Raw genomic sequence first — 16,893 nt, forward strand, 5'->3', positions numbered from 1 at the left:
CTTAATAGATTCGTCTCGCGAATTAGACTCCATCTGTGCATTTAGTTTTATAATTAGACTATGTTTAATACTCCTAATTAGTATCCAAACATCCGATGTGACATGTGCTAAAGCTTAGCATGGGTGTTCCTTAGTTTTTCTGGTCGCTTGATGTTCAGCAGCAATAGTAAAAAGGTCTGAGATGCATGAAAGTTTGGTATGTTCACATGCAGCAATAGTATGTCCAATGAAAAAATATAATTCACCATCATTTTTGTTCGAACACCACGAATATAAACTGATTTAAAACATGACCCGCGACGAGTATGATGCAAAACTACTTAGCAATCTGCTTGACACGACACGATACCACAGATTTGGCCAGCAGTCATTCATGCATGCATGCGTCATGCGATGCCAAGCCTCCTTTACATGGAAGGGAAAGATTGACCAGCTGTGTCAGGCCACGCAAACCCGGCACCCATGCTGCCAAACTGCGGCGGCATGTCGGCCCCGGCGCTGGTGCTGGTGCCGACGAAGCCACCGTAGGCCAGAGCGCCAATTTCCCCTCCGGCCATCATCCAACCCTGCGGGTGCGGCGCCTGCATCATCATCTCCCCATGGCCGGCGCCGGCCCCGATGCCGTAATAAGGCGCCACCGGCAGGGACGGCTGCGGCAGCTGCAGCGCCGCCGCCGGGAGGTCCTGCCCCTCCCCCTGGAGCTGCGCGATGGCGGCCCTGACGGCCTGGATGCGGTTCTCCACCATCCAGCCGAGGCTGCCAACCTCCTCGACGGAGAGGCCCGCGAGTCCCGGGAGGCGGCCGGCGATGGCGTCGTGCAGGAGGAGAGCCGTCTCGCGCTCCCGGTTCTCGCGCTGCGCCTTGTGCAGCTGCTCCCTGAGCTTGTCGACTTGCTGCTTCAGGTAGCCCTCCATGTCGAGCATCTTCTTGCACTGGTCCAGCTCCGGCACGGCCCTGAAGCGGGCGACGACATCCTCCGCCGCGCCGGGGGCCTCCGGCCACACCTCCGGCTGCGACTCGCCGGCGCCGTAGACGACGACGCAGGCCCTGACGCCGCACAGCGTGGCCAGCTCGCTCGCCTTCTTCATCAGGCCCTTGCGGCGCTTCTTGAAGGTCGCGCGGCGGGTCGCGTCGTTGGCGATCCACTGCAGGGCCACCTTCTTGCGAGCCATGGGTGGGGATCGAGGAGGAAGAAGGGAAAATGGTTGGGGGCTCGGTGCTACGTGGATGGAAAGGAGGAGAGGCGGTGGGGGGTTTTATAGCACGGGATCAGATCACAGTATGGAAGGAAAGGATACACAGGTTGGAGACATTACGGTGATTATGGAAACGAATTATGTGCGACGATATGCAAGATCGCTGGAATTAGTACGTCCATGCTGGTGTAAGGTGTAACCATGAATGAAGGACGAGCGAGCAAGTGTGATCATCTTCCTGCCCATTCTGAGCTGGTGACTACTACTCCTATAGTCTATAGATGCGATAACCTTTTAACGTGCATTTGAATTTGAATGGAGGCGGGTGAGCAACGGGGCAAGTGTAATCGTATTCATGCACATTGTTGAGCTGGTGAATAGGTCGAGAAATGCGGTGTGGATTTTAAAACTACAACAATAACATTTTTACGCATTTGAATTATTCAGCAAAATAACTTTTCTCTGAAGATGTTCCTATCAGTTAAGCTGGCGTAACCTCGTCGGATTAATAAAGGAGCATTAGTCCTGAACACAGAACGAAGTCAGAATTTCAGTTTGCAGCGCTGAATGAAATGTTGGAAACAACACAAAGCGGGCAATAAGCTAACATCACAATTCCACTGGCTGCAGTAAAATCACACCTTCAAACTACGTACAGAAATGCAGGGCGCAACGCTGGAAGCATATATATGACATATAACAATACTCCAACCATATAACTCCAGTCTCAACAAAAGGCATCATCACTATATAGTTATAGAGTACACCGACTAGAAACAGCAGCAAAACCACCACATGTGCACCGGCAGGAGGATGCAACACAAAACAGCAGGAATCAGGTAACGATGATCTTGGCTTTGGTAGAGGCCCTGGGGAGAGCCAACAGCTTCTTAGTAGCACTGAAGACACGCTGATCTGTTGTATCTTCAGCGATAATTATTTTCATTTCTTCTAAAGCTGGCGCCCAGCTCAGTAGCAACCCTAGAAGAGCAACCTCACAGTCCAAACCCATGAAATCATTGAGGGTAATCATCATGAGGTGATCCAGTTTAGGAGCTTGAATCTCCGTCTCATCCTGATCCCAGATTCCCTTGCGTGTAAATGCTTCAGGGCGAGGATAACCCTATGGAATTTTCAAGAAAGATAAATCATAAATACAACCAGGTAAAGATGGATATGCTGCATTAGCATACACAGGTATAAACTACATTTGCAGCCAACTTCAGGTGTGGTTCATGGAGTAATAGATTCCATCAGGAGAAAAAATAGAAAGAAAATATTACAATCTGTAGAAAGAGAGGGAGGATTACCCATATGTCAAGTTCACTTAAAAGAGGAGCATTCTGAAATAGTGAACAAGCAGCCACAACCTCAGTCCACCTCCACAAGCATCTCTCGATACAAAGTACCTCAAGATGGTCAAAGACACCAGGCACTTTCGTCAGCATGCACCCTTTGGATAAGTACTACAACCAGAATAAAACCAATGAGAGTTCCAATACAGTTTAATCAGATGACGAAAATAGTAACTAAGCCAGTAGTAAGTTACCGTCAAGAAAGAACCATCAACATTAAGTGTTCTGAGACAAGTCGGGCTGCCAAAAGTTTGCTTGAGATAGCTTTTCCTGTCACCATGGGCTGGAACAGATTGATAGCCTTCAATATTGTCGAGTCTAAGATACATGTTGACAAGATTAGGGGCATTGACACAGAGATTTTCAAAGTTCCCTTCAATCTCTAATATTTGCATTGCCTGGGCTTGAATGCTGAGGCAGTTGATGCCCTCAAAGTATCTCAGATGCACCGAATCCAACAGGGGGCAGGAGGAAATCAGATTACTGATGTCACTATCTGTCGAGGAGAAAACTTTCAGTTTCAGGACTTTAAGCAATTTGAAACCTTCAAACTTCTTCGGCAAGCTGATGCTGCAGTTTTTTAGATACAGAAAGTACAGATGACTGATAGAGAAGAGGCTTGATGGAATCTTATACTTTGGGCCAGATGTCAGCTTGATTGTAATATCTTCTGGTCCTTTTGTTGAAAGCGTGTACATCCACCTCGCAAATACATCATGGTAGCTCTGTGTCCCATGAATCGTAAATGTATCTAGGGGCCCCTTGTGGAGTGATAGTGCCATATCAACCAATGTAACAAACTTGGATTGTCCACTCATAGAAAAGGCTTCAGAGGAATCACTTGTAGGACAATCATTACAGGAACAAAACCTGCAATCACACAGAAATATGCCTGGGGTAGTAGTCCACACATTCCTCCAAGCGCTTGATAGGACGCTAGCCCTAACAGCCATATCTGTAGTCAGATTGGAGAGGATTTTGGCCTTTATCTCTTGAGGTAAACTGCTAATTCTGTCTGAACTCACATCAACTGTATGCTTCACCTTGGCTTTTTTAGCATGACCCATGGCCACAAAATGAAGATTTAAGTGTCCTGGCATTTTCCAGCAAATAAGAAACTTAGATGATGTAGATTGTAGAGTCTACATCTCGATTCTTTGTATCAATATGAATTTTTTATTTTAAAAAAACTAATGTAAACACAAACTCCTCAACAACTTTTCTCAAAAAATGAACCATGCTTTATCAGGTTGTGATACCATAGGTAGTTTCAACCTTATTTTCAAAAATTAAAAATGTCTACCCCTCCAGAGTTAGTGGCATTGCAAATGAACTTGCCAATCCACCGTTTCCCTATGACATGCATGAACAGCGTTGCAGTAGGTTTGTTCATTTCTGGAGATATAGTGAGTGTTTCTAAAAATATATATTGTTGGAGGACACCTATTAAACCAAAAAAAATGGAAACGAAACAATTAGCTAAAGATGTTTGACGATAATCATACTGAACTGAACAAGACAAGCAGAAATACCAGCATTAAATTTTTGTCCGGGTCAAATTAAAAAAATCGTATGCTTTCCTCAGTCCTCACAATTGTTAGCTAAACTTTGCGATGATTCGTGACTGGAAGGAATGGATATAGCAGTAGGATGGGAATGTGAGTCAGCTAGGATTAGAGTGGCAACTGCGACGTAACTAGTACTATGCGCCTACTTGCCAACATAAGCTAGTCTGATCCCAATACGAAGTCGCACAGATCGCCAGCAAGCCTAACAACAAACCGCACAAACCTAATTACGGAGTTCGTGACGGTGACCAGATTCCCGTACCAAACTGAACGCAAAGCATTGTCCTCGGTGCCGACTCTCTACAGCTTTTGCCTCCGAGTACAACGCAGCCATATCAACAAGATGGATCGGTCTTCAGTTTGTGCCGTGGAGGATTTGGAGGCGGGGAGGAGAAATCGAGGGGTGTGAGCGATACCTAGGGATTGGAGAGTTGAGGAAGCGAGGTTCTGCGCCGCGTGATCCTCGCCGCAATGCCGCCGCCGCCACCACCCGCTCGATCCTTGGGACTCAACTCCCCTCGGCCTTCTCTTCCAATCTTCCTATGCATAGATTTGTGAGTCGTGACAGCAGCCAGGGAACGGTTGCATTTCCCCCATTGGGAAGTTAAGATATTTCCCCCCTCCCGTTAGAATCCTACAATAGTCATACCAAGTCAAAATACACCGATCTCACCTTAAATTCTATAGTATCCCAGACTTGCATCAAATCCTATGAAAATTTTATAGCATCTCGATCCTACGATAATACTCCTAGATAATGATTGGTAGAAATGACCTTTTAGATGATTCAATTTTGATAAAATATTCAAGTTAATGTGCGAACTTGAATTTATAAAAAAAACAATTAAATTAATTAAAATTAATATTATAGATTTCAATCTATATAATATATTGCAAATCTTATGTGAAATATTTTGGAGAATTTGTAATCCTGATATTTTGAAGTTTTGTAAAATATTAAAGTGAAAATGGAGTGGCTTATCACGATCGCACTTTAAAACTTCGAAGCAATGGAACATTTTTAACTTTTTTTGCTTCTTCGATGATGATGCAGCTAGGGGATCGATTTAGAGTACTGTAATTGAGCTTATACCGTGTCAAGGCAGTCTGACTCCTGTCAACTAGGCCCCGTGAAAACTGAGCGAGCTCTGCGGATGCCTATTAAGGCTGCATGACATTTAGCTTCTTCAGTCAAAGAGCATAAGCATGTTGTGTGTTAGGATTCCTAGCAATAAAGCCTATCCCAGCATGTTGTGTGTTAGGATCCAGCATCCACAGTTTTATCCATTTCGAGGGAGGAGGTGTCCATGGAACCTTTTCTTGATCAAGCTATGGTCATCCAGATACATTAGAGTTGTCCCAGAGTGACATGATTTTTGCCCTTTATTGAAGTTGATGGATCAGCCACACTTCGGTTCAGGAGGTAGTTTTCCAAAAAAAAAAATTACTGATGCAGAGATGGGGCAGTACGTCACCTTTTCCCAAACACAGCGTAGTTCTTATGGTGTCAGATTCTTCAGAAAAAAAGCATTAGTTTTACTCTTGTGTCTTTATCAACTTTGTTGAGTAGAACAATAATCCAATCAGGTCCGGTGTAGTTGAAAGATGATTCATAGGGAGGTTCCATGACTGCCAAAAAGCATATCTTAACGCAGTGGCTTTAGTGCAGTGAACCATCGCATGCGCATGATGACCATGTTCAGGTTCCATGCCACATATTGAACATGTTGCAGGAGGTTAGGTGATGGCGTAATCTATTGGTTTGGACATCCGGACCATTATAGGCTAGTTTCCATATAAAAACTTTAATCTTTTGTGGCACCGGAGTTTTTCAAATTGCATCAAAAAATTTCCTATCCATTGAGGATGCCGATAGCCATAACACTTAACCATATTCTTGATTGTCCATTTCCAATCCTATATTAGGTTCTTCAAATTTTAGCAAAGATTGAGCTCCTTAAATAATTTAATTAGTGGGAAGGAAATGGATAATTAATTGCATTTTTCGTGACTAGGCATTGTGGCTATGCTCTAGTGCTCTCTTGCCCTTTCTTTCTCTCCCTCTCTCTACTCGTTGCGCAGCCAAAAGAGCGAAGGGAGAACGATGGGTAAGGAGAGGAAAGGAGAGAGAAGAGATTGACCAAGATGAGAATTTATTTTTTAAAAAAACCATTCAATTAGAATATCGCTTTTGCTCTGGTTGTCTATGCACGTAGAACTGCTATGCCATTGGGAACCGGTGCTATAATAAGTTAACACCGCAAAATCTAGAAGCCAGCAGATTGTTCATGCGCGTAGAGCTGCTCTGCCATTAGGACTCGGTCCTCTCTTCGCTCGACCACGCCCTCATCCACTTCTACCTTATGCAGCGCGCGTCGTCTTCTTCTTGGAGCCCCGGTGTGGACCGAGCTATATACGCCGCCAGTTCGGTCGCCTGCAGGGGACAAAAAACCCAAATCTCGAACCCCTTCTCTCTTGACCTCTCTTCATCTTGCCGTATTCCCAATCAAACCCATTTTGAGCTGCCAATCCTGTAGGGTGTTGACCGTACGTGATCGGAGGTTCTGGCGCGGTCCGAAGAGTTGCGAAGTGCAGCTACTAAACAGAACGGGATCATCTAGACGTCCATCACTATGTGGACGATCTTGAATCATCAACAATGACCAGAATTTCAGTTAATCACTTAGCTGTGCTGAATAAAACCTTAGGAAACAACTCAGAGCGGGGCATGATTTAGCTAACATCAGAGCTCCCAGGCTGCAGTAAAATCACCCATTGAAACTACATACAGAAATGCAGAGCATAATGCTGGAACCCATATGACATCACGATACTCCCTCCATATGACTCCAGTCTGATAAACAGAAGTCCTAGCAAGAGGCGCTACGACTAGTAATACCACATGTGCACGGCAGGAGGATGCAGCACAAAGCAGCAGGAATCAGGTAACGATGATCTTGGCTTTGGCAGAGGCCGTGGGGAGAGCCAACAGCTTCTTAGTAGCCCTAAAGGCGCACCGATCTGTCAATCCTTTGAGAATGTTTATTTTCAGTTCATTTAGTGCTGGCGCCCAGCTCAGTAGCAACCCTAGAAGAGCAACCTCACAGTCCAAACCTCTGAAATCGTTGAGGGTAATCGTCTCAAGGTGATCCAGTTTAGGTGCTTGAATCTCCATCTCGTCTTGATCCCAGATTCCCTTGCGAGTAAATGCTTCAGGGCGAGGATAACTCTGTAGAGTTTTTCAAGCAATTGATAAATCATAAATACAACCAAGCAAAAATGGATAAGCTGCATTGAGCATATACAGGTATCAACTACATTTACAGCCAGCTTGAAGTGCAGTTTGTGGTGTACTGACTCCATCTACCATCAGGAGAAAGGACAGTGACAATAAAGAAAACAATTTGTATACAGAGGAGGGAGGATTACCCATATGTCAAGTTCACTTAAGAGAGGAGCATTTTGAAATAGTGAACATGCAGCCACAACCTCAGTCCACCTCCACAAGCATCTCTCAATACAAAGTAACTCAAGATGGTAAAATACACCAGGCACTTTCGTCAGCATGCACCCTTTGGATAAATACTGCAACCAGAATAAAACCAATGAGAAGTTCCAATACAGTTTAATCAGATGACACAAATAATAACTAAGTCAGTAGTACATTACCGTCAAGAAAGAACCACTAACACTAAGTGTTTCAATACGAGTCAGGCTGCCAAAAAGCTTGCTTGAGATAGTTTTTCTTGTCACCCTGGACTAGAATGGATTGGTAACTTTCAACGTTGTCGAGTCTAAGATACCCGTCGACAAGATTAGGGGCATCGACATGGAGATCTTCAAAGTTCCCTTCAATCTCTAATATTTGCAGTGCCTGAGCTTGAATGCTGAGGCAGTTGATGCCCTCAAAGTATCTCAGATGCACCGCAGACAACAGGGGGCAGGAGGAGATCAGATTACTGATGACACTATCTGTCGAGGAGAAAACTTTCAGTCTTAGGACTTTCAGCAACTTGAAACCTTCAAACTCCTTGGGCAAGCTGATGCTGCAGTTTTTTAGGTACAGAAGGTACAGAAGGTACAGATGACTTAAGAGGCTTGATGGAATCTTATACTGCGGGCCAGATGTCAGCTTGATTGTAATAGCTCTTGGTCCTTTTGTTGAAAGCATGTACATCCACCTCGCAAACACATCATGGTAGCTCTGTTCCCCCATAATCATAAATGTATCTAGGGGCCCCTTGTTGAGTGATAGTGCCAAATCAACCAATGTAACAAACTTGGATCGTCCACTCATAGAAAAGGCTTCAGAGGAATCACTTATAGGACAAACGGAACAAAACTTGAAATCACACAGAAATATTTCTGGCATTATAGTCCACACATTCCTCCAAGCACTTGAAAGGACGCTAGCCCTAACAGCCATATCTGTAGTCAGATTGGAGAGGATTTTGGCCTTTATCTCTTGAGGTAGACTGTTAATTCTGTATGAACTCAAATCAACCGTATGTTTCACCTTGGCTTTTTTAGCGTGACCCATGGCCACAAAATGAAGATTTGAGTTTCCTGCCATTTCCAGCAAATAACAAGCTTATATGATGCGGAGTCTACATCTCGATTCTTTGTATCAATATGAAACTTTATTGAAAAAACTAATTTAGACACGACCACATCAACAACTTATCTAAAAAATGAAACATTTTGCATCAATAACTTATCTCAAAAACGAAACATGACTACCAGAGTGTGGCACCAGCTAAGATGTTTGATGATAATCATACTGCAATGAACAAGACAAGCAGCAAACTTTTGTGGAGGTCAAATTAAAAGGTCATATGCTTTCCTCAGTCCCCACAATCGTGATTGAAAGCAATGAGGTCGGTATAGACATAATGGTGCGGACATAGCAGGAGGATGGGAACGTGATGTATCATGTAACTACGATTAGAGTGGCAACTACGCATAACTAGCTCTATGCGCCTATTTTTCAACATAAGCTAGTGTGATCCCAACAAGAAATCGCACAAATCGCCAGCAAGCCCAACAAGAAATCGTGCAAATCGGCAGCGCAATAAATCGCGAAAATCGGCAGCATGGCCTAATTAAAAAGTTCATGACGGACGGCGGCCGGATTCGGCACCAAACAGAACACAAGGCATCCTCGGGGCCGACTCTACAGTTTTTGCCTCCGAGTACAACGTCACATCAACGAGATGATCGGTTTTCAGGTCGTGCGAGTGGAGTGTTTGGGGGCGGGGAGGAGAAATCGAGAGTTGTGAGCGATACCTAGGGTTTGGAGAGTTGGGGAAGCGAGGGAAAGGCTCTTTGGAACGAAGGAATCCAAATCCAAAAGCACAGGAATAGGAACATGTAAAGAATTCATGTGGAAAGCAGATGATTTAAAAGCAGAGAAAATTTTCCTAGTGTAAGCATTTGTATAGCCATAGGAAAAACATAGGAATGCTTAAGCAATGTTATCCCCTCCGTCCATCTATTCCATGCTATATAGCAGGTGGGTACTGTTTCTTCATTAAAGGCTAATGACAGTACATTTACCTCGATCCTATGGGAGCAATGGAAAAAAAGAGGTTGGAGTGGATTGTCTCTTTCCTAGCTTTTCCTTGCGAAAGGTAGGGGATGTTTGGATACTAGGTGCTAAACTTTAGCAGTGTCAAATCAGATGTGATATTTGAACCATTGTCTCAAGATAAACTGAGGGAGGTTGCTAAGGTTCAGATGAAAGGCATCATTGCCTGCGCAGGCGATAAGGGCATCACTCTATCTGCAAGCGATGCTGCCTTGGATGTTGTCTTCTCGGAATCACACAACTCAGTAAGCATGATATAACCTTTAATACTAAGGGCCAGTTTGGCACGGCTCCTTACGAATTATTGTTCATCAACTGTAGCGTTACTGTTTACCCGAGCTGCTTTTCTCTCTCCTCTCCCTCCCTCTCACAGCCGCAAGAGGAGCTACAAATTGTGGCCACCCTACCACACTACAGTACAGGAGCTGGAGCCCAAGAGCCCGGCCAAACTGGCCCTAACATTCCTTACATGCTTAGGCACAGATTTCTTATCACTTGGAACTACCAAGCTTTCTTTGCTGCTTGGATACACGTAGGTATGTAGCTATTGACATGTCTATATGCTTCACAGCTTTATGGTGCAAGGCCCATCAGGAGGTGGTTGCAAAAGAATGTCATGACAAAGCTCTCTGAGATGCTTTCCAAAGGAGAAATAGATGTAGATACTACCATCATGATCGAGGCTTCCGAAGATAAGAAAGATCTGAAGTATGAAATGGTGAAGAACGCGACTGAACCCCAGGCTCGTCGTCGAGACAATATGCCTCTTGTGGAGATTCCTAGCGACTCCGACAGCGATGATGACGTTAAACCATCTTGCCCCATAGCAAAGAAGGAGATGGAGATATGATGGAGAGTTGAGGAGATGGAGAGGGGCAGCCCGACGCTCGTGTGTGATGCAGCGACCTCGAGGTTCCTGCTGCGTGCGTGGTGCTCGATGATTTTCAAAGGATCGGGTGAAAGATGGACGCCGGTGGATTGCGATGCACAGATGGAATCGAATAGAGTTACAAATGTTCAGAGGGTTGAAGCTGCAGAAACGAGGGTCTGGTGCGGTGAAGCTGAACAAACAGAAATGCAGAAATTCACAGATTGAGCTATCCAAACAATGCTACCGAGATACTATACAGTTTCGACATTTTTAACCACAAGCAGAATTGAATGCATCTACAATTCCTTTGTGCTCGACAACCACCACCTCGTCGGTCCTCTTACAAGTTACAACCACCGTGAACTCGCCGCAGAATGATTTCATCATTGCTGATCCTTGTAACAATCTTCTCCACCACGGTCTTCTACAATTGACGTCATCTTCTGCGTGCTTGGTCAACAGGACTAACATGCTGCAAAGAATTGGTTTGGCACGGGGAAGAAGGAATCTGCCAGCTCCATGCAGCCGCGATGCATACCCGGAGCAGAGGGTGCCACAAGACTGGCGCCAACGCCAGCATAAGGTGGTGCTGCCGCCGCCATCGCTGTCTGGTAGAAGTCTGAGACCGTACCATCGGCGTCCACATATGCTCCAGTATCAGTCACTGCCGGCAAGACGGCCCGGTTGGGTGACGACGGGTCTTCAATTGAACGCAGGAGCTCGTCGATGTCAATGTTCTCCAGGAATCCCATGTCCCAGGACGTGTCGATGTCGCCAGGGATGAGGTCCTGGCCCGCAGAAACTGTCACCGGCGCTGCTTGGTGTTCTGCTCCGTTGACGCAATCGACATCAGCCTCATCTGCCAGCACTGTCGACGAACAGATGGGAATGGGATCTGATGAAGACGTCAGCATGTCGATGTGGAGCAAGGTATCCTCTGCCACACGGCGCCGGGCCGCGGCTGGAGCTGCTTCGCCGGCGCACGGATCTGCTTCGCCCCTCTTCCTCTTCCTCCCGTGGTCGCTGAACCGGATGCGATAGAGCATCAGCTGCGGCTCGGCCAAGTGGTCCGGGGCGGTGATCGCGTACTCGTGCATCACCCAGCCAGTACTTCCCTTCTCGGCGCCGCCATCCTGGAAGCTGAGCGCTTTCTTCCGCCAGGCGACCACCACCTCCTTGCCGCCGAGGCCGGGGACGCGCAGCTCCTCGCCGTCGACGCAGGTCCTCTCCCCGTTCCAGAACCCGCCGCCAGCGCAGGTGCGCTTCTGTCGCGAGCCCTTGCCACTCTTCACCTGGCCCAGCGCGAAGAAGAAGGCGTCTTCCTTGCGCCCGTTCCGCTCGAGGAGCTCCCACGGCGGCGCGGTCAGCGGGTCGTCGTCGAGGATGAGGCCATCCATCGGGAGGGGCTGGCCGAGGACGCGAGGGAGGAGGTAATGCGCGACGACATCGCCGTCCTCGGGAGCGAAGAGGAAGCCTGGTGGGAGGCCGAGCGCGCGCGGCACCTCCATGGCGCCACTCTGCTTCCTGCCATAGCTGCTGAGCCGGATGTGGTACAACCTCAGGGGCGACCGCGCCAGATCCTCTGGGGCGGTGACCGCGTACTCGTGCATCACCCACCCCGTGCTCCCCTTCTTGCCGGCGCCGCTGCAGTGGAAGTTGAGGGCTTTCTTCCGCCACGCGGCCTCCTCGCCGCCGCCGCCGGGGACGTGCAGCTTGTCACCCTCCGCGCAGGTCTTCTGCCCCTCCCACCAGCCGCCGCCCGCGCAGGTGCGCTTCTGTCGCGTCCCCTTCCCGCATCTCGCCTGCCCCTCCGCGAAGAAGAAGGCTTCCTCCTTGCGGCCATTCCGCTCGAGGAGCTCCTGCGGCGGCGCGCTCAGCGGATCGTCGTCGAGGACGAGGCCGTCGACCGGGAGCGGCCAGCCCAGGAGGCGCGGGAGGAGGTAGTGCCCCACCGCCACCTCGTCCTCGGGGGCAAAGAGGATGCCCGGGGGTAGTCCGGCCGCCGCCATCGCACCGCGCGCTCTGCTCTCTGTCGTGCCGTCTCTTGCGCGCTAGGGCGATTGCAAAGGATGGACGCGTACAGGAGGGCACGCCTGGACGGTTCTTTTTATTGCGGGGAGGAGACGAATCCGACTCGGTGAATGTTCTTTCCGTGACCAAATAGGACACTCCAGCTGGAATTTCTAGGAAGTTTTTTTAATAAGTGGAAAAGTATCCAGCTTCACCCTCTTTCATAATTTGGTTCATAAATTGGTACCAGACCTTAATTATTACAAGTAATAGCATAAAAGCTACACTCATACGACCAAGTCCACAAATAATGAAATAAATCAAATTTTAAACACCAATCCGTAAACTAAAGGACCATCAAATTGAAGTGAAGAAATGCAAGTGAGCCATCTCCAGCAAATGGCATGCCAAGAATAGGGTATTCCGATCGTTCTCACTTTGCTACAACTTGGATCAAAATCAGAGTCAGTACGTCCCCTAAACAGTACCTGCAAAAAAGTTTATCAAAAACCACTTCGTTCCTTGTATTCTGAATAACCTAGCAAAACGCTGCCACCCCCATCAATAATAACATATTTGCTTTTTGCCCCCTGTTTCGTCCAAATTGAAAAAAGATTAGTGAAAACTAGTTGGTGGAGTAAAAATACTATGTGTAGAGCCCACTAAAGTAATTTAGCATAAAAACACTCAAAGAAAAAGATGGTTAATGGTTTCCACAACTACAAAAATCGCAGTATTATTACCATTCCAATTTCTTCTTGCTAAAATATAAGTCTGGCAAATTCTAACAAAGAACTAAACCAGAAGTAAAAATGCATGATATGTGTACCTATTCACCCCGCATCCACATATTGCAACAGCACAAATTACAGAAAAATTAAATGAGCAACATAAAGGAAGTTTTAAGATGTTACCTCAAATTTAAAGAACAAGTTAATAGCTCTTGCACCATGCATTGCAAAATACTAAAAATGAAAATGTATAGTATCAGTTACTCCCTCCGTCCTAGAATATAGCTATGTTTAGCCATTTTAAGACAGATTAAGGAGAGTGGTAAAAGATCTAATATGCCCTTCTTTAAAGTTATCCATTCATGTGCATATGATATATGTAGGGTTGTTATACCTGCCTTGAATGTCACTGCGTTAAATAAAAGGAATTGTGCATGCTACAATTTATTGAACACAAAGACAATTGATTCAATAATCCATTCAATCATACTTGACAACTCAAATGTAGTTGTATTTTCGGACAAATTTTGAACTCTAAGTGAAGCTATATTCTGGGACAGAGGGAGTAGTAACTAATAATAAAGTGATCATATGCCTCAAACATTGGTCAATATTATGAGAATATACATAGCTCTAGCAACTTGTGCTATATCATTTACCACACTCACACTCTGAGTAGAATTTTCTTGAACAACTTCTCCAGCTAAAGTACCTATCATTTGCCATGCTCTACTACTAGAGAAATGATTCAATTGCAAAAGTTTTCAATCAAATAATAGAAAACTACCATTTTTTCATCCACTTGCTAGTGCCAATCTTGGGCATGGGCACGCCAATGCTGCCAATGTGCCTTTGGCCTCGGTTGACTTCTGTTGGTGCTCCACCTCCAAAGGCTTATCAACAGCCATGGTTATGCCTAATGCTAGATTGATTTTGCTCCTCTTCTCCCTCCATCAGGCCGCTATCGCACTGTGTAGCCGTGTTGTCGGCCGCTACTCCTACTTTGCCCAGTAGCACCACTAGTCTACCCACTCGTGTTCGGCATGCTCAAGCCATCAACTATTGCACCGCATGGGTGCAAATTGTTGTTGCTCCTGCTTTACCCAGTAGTGTCGCTAGGCTTGGGAGAACATGTGATAAGCAGACCGGCAAAAATGAAAGGGAATTTGGGATCAATTTCTATTCACTATGATTTGGGTCTGAGAGAATCCATTTGTTCACTTGGGCCTTCACGTATGGGCTAGCACAACAACAAAATCAGGCACAATCATATGTCATTCTTCTTGTGCTCACTCGTCTTTGGCTCTTCACCATGGCAGGAAACACCTGACTCGGAAGAAACAGAGGGGGGATTATGGGGTGAGCACGCAGGTAGCTAGGCAATTGCTCCACCCCTGGCTATTATGTTATTAAGGCAACTGCATTTGCCACCCGCGTTGCTCAATGCTTGTCAGGGAATAATTATATTTTGGCAGTCCACCACGTGGCTACCCAAGGTAGTAGATTGTTTGGAGGGGGTCATCGTACCTAGAGCTAGATGGATGAACATAGGGACACAGAGAATTAACCTGCAGGTTTAGGCCACCAAATAGGTGTAATACTCTATGTCATGTGCTCAGGGTTAGCATTCTCAGTGTATAGCGTATCGAATGTGTCTTGCATTTTTTTTTGGGAGGGGGGGGGTCCCTTCCCGTCTTATTTAGCTGGAGCCAGGGTTATAGATCTGCTCCGGATCTAATCGTAGTCGGTTACAAGGAATCAAACTGAATCCTAGTACAAGTTATCTCTTTACATATTTAAACCGATCATATCTCTATCCCTATCTCTTCGTGCCGATGCTTCGTCTTGCTCTACACATCTTTGCCTACCATTTGGGTGGGCCGTGCTACCCCCTTGGTGGGTGGTCAGGCCCATCCAAATGGTACTTGGGGATCATATCCCCCACAACGCTTCATCAGATCAAGGGTTTCACGATAGACTAAGTCCTTAGAGGCGAAGAAGGTGCAGAGGACATCATGGGGTGGAGAGGCAGCACATATTGCGAGGTTAGGCGGGGCGGATTGGGAATCAAGGTCCTGTAAGAAAATATACATAAGAAGGGTCGCAACCTCATTGTGGAGAGCATGGGCGGGTGCAAATCCTTGTACACCTAGATGGCTATGAGGACAACAAGTAGAGTGAGGGAGACCTATGCTATAATCTTGAAAGGATCAGAAATGCCACCTCTAGGGTGGGCGGGGCAGTGTGAATAGGTAAATCATGCAATTTACAAAAACTAAGTTGACTGTCACCAAACCGGCTAGGTCGGGCTAGGTCGATTTTGGGTAGGTAAACTCAATGAGATATGTATGAGTGCGACATATCTATGAGTTCTAGCACAAACCAAACTTGTAGATATGCTTCTGTAGATGATTTTCAATAGGTACACTAAGCTCCAGCTCATAGGACACGCAAATGAACAAGTGCCTCATTGTTGGACAATTGAAGCATTTAATGTGACCAAGATTCTTCTTCTTTTCTTTGAATCTCATGCTTGTTGACTTCATCTTGTAGAGGAGTTGAGTTAGTTGTGATTGATCCACTCTCAAGCTTCTTCACCATGATTTCGTAGTTATCATGAGAAGGTTGCACTTGGTTGTTATCCTTCAACTTGATCAAGTATCCTTTATGCCTTTCAACCTCTTGCTTGAGATCATCATTTTCTTAAGCAATGAGGTCATTACAAGATACTGCAAGAACATGCTCAACACAAGGTTGATTTGCTTGAGAGAAATAAGATTTAGTACAAGATAATTAACTTCAACTTGAGGACATGTACTTGTGAGTGCATGTGTGTGTGTGAGAGAGAGAGAGAGAGAGGCTGATAGTGTTTTCCTAATGCTATAACAAACTCATGACCTATTTCTAGTATTGCATATGATTCCACAAGATTCTCATGGCAACAATCAAGTTCCTTATGATTAACTTGCAAAGTCATATGATCACTACTGAGCTTCGCAAGTTGAGCCTTGAGCACTTCATTGGCTTTCTCCAAGGATGCTACACATGAAAGAGGGTTAGTAGCACATCATATTCCTTAGTCAAATAATCATTCCTACTAACCAAGGAGGCGTGAGAGAGCTTGAGAGGCTCAAGTTCTATGGTTAAAGCATTGAGTTCTTCAATCCTTTGACTTTTAGCCTCCTATGCCTTATTCACTTGGATTCTTCATCACTTGAGAATGAAGACATTGACGTTATCTTTGCTAGGGCTTTCATGAGTGCCCGTTTTGGACTTGGGGATAGCTTCTCTGCCTAAACCCATCAACTCAATTTCTATAGAGAAACCATGGATGCACTCTTTTGGACTTCTTGCTCCTTAGAGGTCACTTGAGGCACACAGAAAGATGTGAGCACTCCTCAAGTGACTTCTCTGCTGGTAGCTCTTGTTCATCGCATTTGGGCCTTGCATACAATTTCTCTAGATTTTTCCAAATGAGATTTGTATCTTCATGTATGTCCTCCTCTTCAAAGATGACATCTTGAACATCCTTGCTTAGGACACTAAACAAGTAGTTACTTGCTAACAAGAGTGTT

At 45.8% G+C, this 16,893-nt stretch overlaps 3 protein-coding genes across 3 annotated transcripts; all 3 read right to left on the bottom strand.

Moving 5' to 3' along the window:
* Nucleotides 1-407: 407 nt before the first annotated feature.
* Nucleotides 408-1,172, bottom strand: LOC117855183 (agamous-like MADS-box protein AGL80). Its single transcript, XM_034737481.1, has one exon. The coding sequence runs from the start codon at nucleotides 1,170-1,172 to the stop codon at nucleotides 408-410; it is 765 nt and encodes a 254-aa protein (XP_034593372.1).
* Nucleotides 1,173-1,771: 599 nt separating this feature from the next.
* LOC117855368 (F-box/FBD/LRR-repeat protein At1g13570) lies at nucleotides 1,772-3,461 on the bottom strand. The gene is made up of 3 exons (XM_034737740.2): nucleotides 2,746-3,461; nucleotides 2,507-2,662; nucleotides 1,772-2,319 (listed from the first exon to the last, which is right to left on the bottom strand). Exons 1-3 carry the CDS (start codon nucleotides 3,367-3,369, stop codon nucleotides 2,032-2,034), a joined length of 1,068 nt encoding a protein of 355 aa, XP_034593631.2. The 5' UTR covers nucleotides 3,370-3,461; the 3' UTR covers nucleotides 1,772-2,031.
* A 3,335-nt stretch (nucleotides 3,462-6,796) lies between these two features.
* Nucleotides 6,797-8,659, bottom strand: LOC140221650 (F-box/FBD/LRR-repeat protein At1g13570-like). The gene is given in 4 exon segments (XM_072291386.1): nucleotides 6,797-7,348; nucleotides 7,549-7,704; nucleotides 7,789-7,842; nucleotides 7,844-8,659. Coding segments are annotated over 4 exon segments (1,314 nt in total). The 3' UTR covers nucleotides 6,797-7,060.
* Between the last annotated feature and the right edge of the window lie 8,234 nt (nucleotides 8,660-16,893).

The sequence above is a fragment of the Setaria viridis genome, chromosome 1, assembly GCF_005286985.2.
Source record: "Setaria viridis chromosome 1, Setaria_viridis_v4.0, whole genome shotgun sequence".
NCBI lineage: Eukaryota > Viridiplantae > Streptophyta > Magnoliopsida > Poales > Poaceae > Setaria > Setaria viridis.